At 54.7% G+C, this 8923-nt stretch overlaps 1 protein-coding gene across 4 annotated transcripts; it reads right to left on the bottom strand.

The window, feature by feature from the left end:
- Positions 1-3854: 3854 nt before the first annotated feature.
- UBE2C (ubiquitin conjugating enzyme E2 C) lies at positions 3855-8686 on the bottom strand. 4 transcript variants are annotated; one of them, XM_035006416.1, is made up of 7 exons: positions 8020-8686; positions 7433-7460; positions 6568-6658; positions 5883-5899; positions 5529-5664; positions 5149-5208; positions 3855-4643 (listed from the first exon to the last, which is right to left on the bottom strand). In XM_035006416.1, exons 1-7 carry the CDS (start codon positions 8118-8120, stop codon positions 4585-4587), a joined length of 492 nt encoding a protein of 163 aa, XP_034862307.1. In that variant the 5' UTR covers positions 8121-8686; the 3' UTR covers positions 3855-4584. The 4 variants fall into 4 exon arrangements, with proteins under 4 accessions (XP_034862307.1, XP_034862305.1, XP_034862304.1 ...); XM_035006413.1 differs by lacking the exons at positions 5529-5664; positions 5883-5899 and adding an exon at positions 5324-5528 and having other exon boundaries at positions 3868-4643; positions 6572-6658; positions 8020-8649; XM_035006415.1 differs by lacking the exons at positions 5529-5664; positions 5883-5899; positions 8020-8686 and adding exons at positions 5324-5528; positions 7818-7935 and having other exon boundaries at positions 3869-4643; positions 6572-6658.
- Positions 8687-8923: the final 237 nt, after the last annotated feature.

The following is an 8923-nucleotide window of genomic DNA, read 5'->3' as shown; positions in this document are numbered from 1 at the left end:
GGGGGGGGGGGGGGGGGGGGGGGGGGGGGGGGGGGGGGGGGGGGTGGTGCGGGCTTGGAGCTGTCGGGGTGAGGGTGCAGGGGATGGAGGGTAGGGTGAGGGCGCTGCAGGCGGCTGGAACCCCGGGGATGCCGAGGTGAGGCTCCTTTGCTTCCCCACCGTCCTTCCTTTCTGGAGCCTTTGGGTCTTTTTTTTTTTTTTTTTTTTTTAAAGATTTATTTATTTATTTGAGAGAGAGAGAGTACATGAGAGGGGGTAGGGTCAGAGGGAGAAGTAGGCTCCCCGCTGAGCAGGGAGCCCGATGCGGGACTCGATCCCGGGACTCCAGGATCATGACCCCAGTTGAAGGCAGTCGCCTAACCAACTGAGCCACCCAGGCGGCCCTGGAGCCTTTGGGTCTTGGGTGCAGGCTACCGGGCTGGGGATGGGAAAGTGAGCATCGTTCTCATCCGTTCTGGGCAGCATTCATTCCTGTTTGACTTTTTCTACTTCGTCTGTTCTGGGCGTTTCTAGGTGCTCCATACAGGAGAGGGGAGGGGGGGGGGGGGGGGGGGGGCGGAAAAAAGGCAGGAAGGAAGTTCTGACGTCATCATCTCCACCCTGGATCCCTGCCTCCAGCTCAGGCCAATGCCCTCAACACAGGGCCCATTAGCATGATCTAGCTAAAAGAAATCTGACCTGGCTACTCCCCTGTTGAAAGACCTTCAAGGCTCCCTTTGCTTCTAGAATCAAGTCCAAATTCCTTTCCCCTCCTTCCCGTCTCGGGTTCCAGCCACACTGGGCAATTTATCGCTCCTGCTCTGGACAGTGGGGGTGCGCTTTCAAGCCTTTGGGCTTTTGCTTATGCTGTTCTCCCTCCTTGGAATGCCCTTCCTCCTCTAATAAGCCTGGCGAAATTCTCAACCCAGCTCAGATACCCTCTTGTCCCTTGATCCCTGCTCCCACTGGCTTCCAGAGCTCTTTGCACACACCATCAGTTAGAGCAGGCATCAGGGCCAAGCTAACGCAGTGCAGTGGTGATTTCGCTTTTAGAGTTTGAATCGTCATTGCTGGTGACAAACCATTCTGTGCTTCGGTTTCCTGTTCTGTAAAATGGGGATAATGACAGTACCTACCTTGCAGGGTTGTGAGAACGAGTTAGTGTGTGCCATGCAGAGCGCTTAGAACAGAGTGTGGCACATACTAAGCACTTAATAAAGGCTATTATTAATATCACTACTATCACCTTGAAACATTGGCCTGTACTGTTATTCTTTGCCACAGTCCTCCCTCTCCAAGTCCTTTGTGTTCTCGGCTCTCCTCGCTGAGCCATTCATGTTCCCCAGTTTTTATCTCCAGCCGGGATCAGTCCTCGTCACTAGGACTGCTTCCCGTGTGCTGGGCCCTGTGCCTTGCAGGCAGGGCTCATTCGTACAAACAACCTTCGAGGCAGTCGGATAGTGTTCTCCCCATTTTACAGTGGAGGAAACCAAGGCAGAGTGAGGTGATGTAGCCAGGGGTGCGGACATTTGGTGGAAACAAGAGCAAGGCTCTTAACCGTGGCCCCATGTACCTGTTGACTGTTCTACCTGTGTGCTGAGTACTTAAGACTGGTCCTGCCCGAAGCTGATAAATCCCCCTCACCGTCTTCTCCAGTGCTCCCTTATCTCAGAGATGGTACCCTGAGGGATGGGCCTAAGCTAGGGGTTCTGGAGCCCCCTTGCCGCTTGTAATTTACTCTGCCCTGCTACTTTCCTTCTGTCCCCTTACCCTTATCCCTCCTCTCTGAGCCCACTCGGTGTTGTGGCTCAGGCCGCCCGCCATTGCTCACCACGTTGCTGGGAAGGTAGTTAACGTCCCTGCCATTTACTCCCCCGGCGGCAGCCAGAAGCAGCTTTCTGAAACCAAAGCTGATCACATCCCTGCCCTACTCCAGGCTGCATTAGCTGCCTCAAGGTAAAACCCTGCATTTTAAAGGCCTTTAATTGAAAGGCCTTACACGACCTATGTGACCTGACTTCCAGGCTACTTTGCCAGTGTTCCATACTCCATCTCCTTCTCCAGAAAGTCCTCCTTGACCCTCTTGGTCGTCGTTAGGCACCCCACCTCTGAGCTCTTGTAACACGTGAGACTAGCAGGTGACATTTATTACCCGGTACACCAGGCACTATTCCAAGGCCCATCTAGCCTATGAAGTAGCTACTAATATTTCCATTTTACAGAGAGGTTAAGTCTAAGTGTAGGCAAGTAGCACGGGGGTGGTGTGGGGACTGCTGGGTTTGAGCTCTTCACCACCCCTCTGTATGGCACTTACTCTACCCCACTGACATGCTTGTCTGCCCCCTGAACTTCAGCCTCTGAGGACAGGACCGTGTTCTTTCCCCTGCTTGATCCCCAGCCCCAAGCATAGGGCTTTTACTTTGTAGGCACTCAGTAATTTTATGGGGTGAATGGGAACAATGATACCTTCTAAAACTTACTGAACTAGGCTTCTTTTTGTTGCAAGTACTGGAACCTAAAGCAAACAAGACTTTAAAAAGGGACTTACTGGCTCATGAAACTGGGATATTAAGGCGTCCCGGCTGGAGGCCAGAGTCTCAATGTCACCTCCATTTCCTAGCTACTCGTCTCTGCTTGACTTCTTCCATCTGCAGCTGTCTGCACCGCTGCCCAGACTCCCTCCCCTTTTAGCAACCCTATTAGTAAAAGAATTCTACTTTCTGCCAGGAATTTAATTCCGAGGAACACTCTGCTTGGTTCTGAACTACAGTCAGTCCCTGGGTCTGACACAAGGCAGGCCATGTGGCCATCCTCGGGTGTGTGTGTGTGTGTGTCAAACACTTTGATCAAAGACCACGTGGAGAGGCATCTTAAGGCAGGCAAAAAGGTCCGCCCACCTTGGCCAGCATCCAGTAAGAACCACTAGTGCCAGGTTCTGAGCTCCCTCTTCCTGGACATCCTCTAGCCAGGGGTTTTCAACGTTGAGAGGGCATCAGAATCCTGGAGAGCTTGTTGGGACCAAGACTCTGCATTTCTACCACGTTCCAGGTGAAAGGGCCACACCTTGAGAACACCGCTCTACACCTTTAATTTCTAGAGAGAGGTAGGACCTCAGGCCCCACCCAGACTGACTGAATGCAAGTTTGCATTTGGGGTAGACCCCTGGCCGATTTATCTGCACCTTGGATTGGGCAGCACTGCTCCAAACCCCCAGGGGAGAGCTAACAGCACCTCAGGAGAAGGACTCGGGGAGGTCATCCAAATCCCATCCCAGACCCGCCAGGCCACTTCTTTCCTGCCTGCCACTGCCCCTGCTCAGTGGGGGCACAGGGCAGGAAAGGAGCCTGGGCTGGCAGGAGCAAAAGGAAGGTGAGAACGTTCCTGATGCCCTCCACTACTGTCTTCCTCCCCCTCCCCCAGGCCATGTTGGAGGGCACCTGGCTGTTGTGTCCGTCCACCCTGGAGATCTTGCGGGACTGGACCAGGGCCATCACCCTAGCCTGCTCTTCTTTTTATTTTTTTAAAGATTTTTAAAAAAATTTATTTATCTGAGAGAGAGAGAATGAGAGAGCACATGAGAGGAGGGAGGGTCAGAGGCAGAAGCAGACTCCCTGCTGAGCAGGGAGCCCGATGCGGGGCTTGATCCCGGGACTCCAGGATCATGACCCGAGCCGAAGGCAGTTGCTTAACCAACTGAGCCACCCAGGTGCCCCCCTAGCCTGCTCTTCTCCCCTGCCTGCCCCTGCTGGTGCCTGTGGCAGGCCAGTGTCAAGAGGGCCTCAGGGCTGGGGGCCTGGGCCAGTGGGTGCAGCAGCTGGAGGACCCACTGGTGGAGATGAGCAGGTGAATGTACTTCCTGGGAGTGTGGAGCCATTCCTCGGGGGGCCTGGGGTAAGGGCTGAGTCGAGCTGTCCTGGGGTCTCTGGCAGGAAAGAGGTGTTCCCTGGCTGTCTCCCAGACCCTGGGCCTGCTGTAGGGTGACCTGAGTGCCTTCTTTCTCCGTCTCAGGACCAGAACACCCCCTCAGAGAGAGTAGGTGGCTGGTCCTCACCTCCCAAGCCCCTGCTGTGCGCCCAGGTGTGCATATATACTCTTCCTACAGCTACAGCTGTTTTGCTTCAAGGTCTGGTTCAGCCTCATCTGTATTCCGCCGGGAGAGCTCCAGTATCCACCACCATTCCTGGTACATGTCACAACTCGATAGAAAGGCATTCTGTAACACCGTCTTATAGAGGAGGAAACAGATGCAGTCATAAAATGACTAAGGTCACAAGGGAAGGAATCCTCATCACCCCCTTGCTCAGCTGCTCAGCCTGTCAGCTGCCTCCAGGCTTTGGGAAGAGGAGCAGGGCAAGAGCTGGGACTCTACTCCACCGACCCTGAGCCCTCCCAACCCTGGGGTAACGACAAAGCAACTTGTAAAAAAAACCCAATGTATTTATTTAATATATTCATCACAAGGGCTCAACCGGAGACTTAATTTAAAAAACAGAAACAAAACAAAAATGACACCACAGCTTAAGATACAGAGTCCTGGACAGAAATGAAGAGAAAGACTATCTAAGGAGAAAATAAAAAGACAACACAAAGAGAGAGGCTGGATGGTCAGGGATCTTGGCTGGAGACCTGCTTTGAGTAGGTTTCTTGCAGATACTTCTTAAAGGCTGGAAGAGAACAGGCAGGTCTCAGGGAGTGGTGGGGACAAGGTTACAAGGGACCCAGTAACATCAGGTTACAAGGGTTACAGTGGGCAAGGGGGCAGGCAAGGATACAAAGGTGGGAGAAGTCTGGGGAGCTGGGGAGGATTTCCCGACACAACAGATCCTCCTGCTGCGGCCTGCCTGGTGAGGTCTCCTGGATGGGTTCTTCTCCCAGGGATGCTGGGGAGGTGACTGGGGTTCTTAGTGAGCAAGTCATTTACACAAAGTTTGCTTTCTACTTAAAAAGTCCCTCAACCTACATTAATGTAGAAAGTTAGCTTTCTGACTTTACAGCAAACAGGCAAATCAGAAACACCGAGGCCGAGGTAGAACTGGGTTATCTGGGTTGACACCCACCCCAACCCAGTCCTCGGGACACAATCCCAAGTCACCAGGATCCTTCTGTTTGAGGGAGCCTTTGAATACTGGGGAGGGATCACCCGGTGCCCGAGAAGGATGAAGGACCCACCTGTGGGGTTTTTCCAGAGCTCGGCAGCATGCGTGTTCAAAGGACTATCAATGTTTGGTTCTGTGGATGGAAAGAAAGAGAATGGTTAAGTAGGAGAAGAGGCTAGCTGGGGGTGGGGTTGGGGGGTCCCGACAGGTTCCCAGTCTCAGGGGGAGGCGCTGGTCTCAGAAGTCACCTCCTAGCAGGCTCTGGATGGACAGCAGGATGGTCCTGACATCATACAGGGCAGACCACTTGTCCTTCAGGATGTCCAGGCAGATGTTCCCCTGGGTGTCCACGTTGGGGTGGTAGCAGGGTGTGAGGAACTTCACCGTGGGTGCGTTGTAAGGGTAGCCACTGGGGAACTCCAGGGAGAGCTTATACCTCAGGTCTTCATACACCTGGCATTGGAGAAACAGAGGGCGGGAGTGAGCCTCCCACCCTGAGCCTCATATCCCAACCCAAGCCCCGGTAAAGGGCTCGTAAGGACCTTTGAGTTTGCCTGGGACTTGACAAAAGTTTGTACAAAGTGTTATACTGGCTCTGGTACTTTCTCTCCTATCTGGTAGGGACATCAGTGATCCTTCGGTGTAAACCGGCATCCCGAGGACTATCCTGAGGACTACCACAGCTGGGCTTTAGTCAGCCGCCACATTAGCTGCTGCCATGGAAAAATCAGGATATTTTAGACATACACCTGAATTTGTTGTTGTTGTTTTTTTAAATAATATTCCCTTTTGTGTCCATGAATGGACACTTGAGATGCTGCCACCTTTTTTTTTTTTTACTATTAAAGATTTTATTTATTTATTTATTTGGCAGAGAGAGAGAGAGAGACAGCGAGGGAGGGAACCCAAGCAGGGGGAGTGGGAGAGGGAGAAGCAGGCTTCCCGCCGAGCGGGGAGCCCGATGCAGGGCTCGATCCCAGGACCCCGGGATCGCGACCTGAGCGGAAGGCAACCGCTTAACCCACTGAGCCACTCGGGCGCCACACTGAACTTGTTTTTTTAAAAAGGTTTTGTTTTTAAGTAATCTCTATACCCAACACGGGGCTTGAACGTTTAACCCTGAGATCAAGAGCCGCGTGTTCACTGACTGCGCCAGCCAGGCGCCCCTGGATTTCTGACCCATCTTTAACCAGATCTGCAGCAATGGGAAGCTGCCATCTTGAGACTGGTGCCCTCCCACTGGCCAAAGTCCTCACGTACCCTCCATCCTTCTTTCTGTTCGGGCCCCTATAGGCATCTGAGATGGAGAGCCCTGCTTTCAACCCAACGTCTTCCTGGACAGAGGGAGACACAAGGGCCCCGGGCTCAGAGCACCAGAACAGGACAGGCACGTGTCGAACCAGGCTCAAAGTCTCGCCGACCTGCACTTGGTTTTCACCCCAGCCCCGCCCCCAGACCCCGCAAAGTCACACTCACCTACCTCACCCTGCACTTACTGTGCCTGCTGCCCCATGGATGGTCCCCACCCATTTGAAAAGGTTGTCGGATTCAGGGAAGGCAGAGATGCCTTTGTCACCAGACGTCTGGGGAAGAAACAACATCTGCTGGGCTGCACAGTACACTTTTGGGGGTCAGTGGGTGAAATCCCCTTAAGCTCATCAAACTTTGATCCAAAATTTGGATCAAACTGATGGGCTTTTTGAGGAAGTGATTCAATTCTTGGGGCTGAACCTGCCCCTTTGGGGAGGAGCACTGGGCTGTGTTAAGGAGGGAAGGGTTATGCAGAGAAACAGAAAGCAGCTCTGTGCCCCCAATCTTGTTGGATGCTGGGAATTCAGTTCGACATGCTAGTTAGTGCTGGTTACATACAAAGCCTCAAGACTATTCATTCACAGACTAGGGAGATAGGGAATATCGGCACTGACGGATTTGAGTTGGATAGTCAGGGTTAAAGTAGACAAGGTCATCTAGGAAAAATTACTTGAAAAGTATGACAGGCGTCTTCCCTAGGAATAGTAAGGGGAGAGTTGGGTGTGGTTAAATCTCAGGGCAGGGCAGCAGGGCCAGGCAGCAGAGAGAAGAAGGCCTTGCATGGCTTCGGGGAACTGTATTTTAGAGGGAACTTCATGGTGGTGGTGGGGGTGGGGGGGGAGGGATCTGGAGTAGACACTGCTGGAAAGAAAGGTGTAGGTGGGGTCTATTAGCTTCTTCCCAGAAGAGAGGAAAGCTGACTCATCTTTTTATCCCGTGCTGTTTCTAGCAAAGAGCCTGATGTAGGAAAGGAGGCTACAGATAAGTGAGTGGGGAGGTGGAGGGTGGATCAATTGGCCTGGGGGTCTGGGCAGGTAGTCACTCACCATGAGGGTCATCAGCTCCTGCTGTAGCCTGCAACATAAGCGTTGGGAGTCACCCGGGAGTCCGGATGGGCCAGGGCTCCACACCGTGCTTCTGCCCTCACCCCAGAGTCCCTGGGGGAGCTGTCATGGAGGCCTCCCCCACCCTGAGGCCAGACTCAGCTGGGACACACTCGCTCCCATTTCCACCGCAGAGTCCCAGTGAGTCCTCACCCTTCCTAATTCCAGGCTCTGGCAGGACGGTTCTGCCTTGTGCTTAAGCCCCTCGGCTTCTCAGACGTCTCCCTCCCTGTGCCGGATCCCAGTTTCTCCTCGCTTCCGTCCCCACTCCCCCTCCCTATCTCGCCGAGCCACCGAGGGTCCCAGGCACCCTTTCATCTTGGCTCACCCGCGGAGGATCCTGGCGGCGTGCCTCCCCCTTCTGTCCTCCTTCGGGGGGGCCCTCTAAGGGCAGCCCGAGCTCCCGGCGTGCCCTCCCGCTCCCGCACATTTACCCGCTCCAGGAGGAGGTGGGGGCCCGGAAGTCCGAGCTCTGGACCCCAAGGCCCAGGGCGTGCCGGGCCCGGCCAGTGTTACTCCACACTCCTCACCTCTTGCCCACGGGGCCCCGGGCGGCGCCCCCGCTGGGCTCGGCTCCTTTGCGGGCGGCGGCGACGCTGGCGGCAGCTGGGTCGCGGTTCTGGGAGGCCATCCCGGGCGGCGCTGGGAGGGAGACAGGAACTCCGAGAGCACTACTGCAACTGCAGGGCCGGCGGCCCGCCCGCCCGCGTTTGAATTGTAACCCTCCGGCGGCACCGGCCAATCAGCGGCTCGCTTGGGTTTGATCCAGCCAATGGGACGCGCCAGAGCGCCGTGTCACCGCGCAACTGCTAGACCCACCCCCCAGCGCACCAGTATTGGGCGGCGGAAACGCGCTTCTGAAGGGCGATTGGCAGAAGAGACTGTCATTAACTAACGAATCTGCAGCGGATTGGTGGCCTTTGGAAAACGCCGACCATTAAAGGGCCGAGAAAAAGTCCACGTGGGATGAACCCTTTCAGGTCCCAGGCCTGGCTACCAGAGCGAGCAGCCGGATCCCTACTCCCAGGGGAAGGGAACGTCTCCGGTCTGGCGACATCGGTGCCCTCCCCTGAACCCGGAAACCCCTGCTCCTCCACATATTTTAATGTCCCGGACACCTCTGTAGGGACTTCATGGGAGGGGTATGATGGCCAGAGCAGGAGACTGTTGGAAACGGGCTCCTACAGCTGCCTCTCCAACGGTTTGCTGTGTGACCTCGGACACGGCATTTAGTCTTTTCACCTGTAAGACGGGGGTAATAAAAGGCTCTCCGCACTTTTCTTCTGGTCTGTCGTCAACCCCATGGTGCCAGCCAACACGTCCTGCCACTTCTGTACCTTAGGGGATGAAGAAGTAAGAAACAGGGAAGGTTCGCAGGGTACACGGTGTTCCCAGCTTTGTCTCGTAAAGCAGATATGCACGGGGCGGTGGGAC

Source organism: Mirounga leonina, unplaced genomic scaffold (genome assembly GCF_011800145.1).
Source record: "Mirounga leonina isolate KUSES-001 unplaced genomic scaffold, KU_Mleo_1.0 Mir_150, whole genome shotgun sequence".
Classification (NCBI taxonomy): domain Eukaryota; kingdom Metazoa; phylum Chordata; class Mammalia; order Carnivora; family Phocidae; genus Mirounga; species Mirounga leonina.
This window is presented reverse-complemented; position numbering and strand designations above follow the sequence as displayed.

Coding starts and splice junctions, on each gene's coding strand:
- UBE2C (XM_035006413.1), bottom strand. CDS start 8,120: ATGGCCTCCCAGAACCGCGACCCAGCTGCCGCCAGCGTCGCCGCCGCC. Junction 5,529..6,571: donor TCCATGGGGCAGCAGGCACA/GTAAGTGCAGGG, acceptor CTCCAATGCCAG/GTGTATGAAGACCTGAGGTA. Junction 5,209..5,323: donor CATCCAGAGCCTGCTAGGAG/GTGACTTCTGAG, acceptor TTCCATCCACAG/AACCAAACATTGATAGTCCT.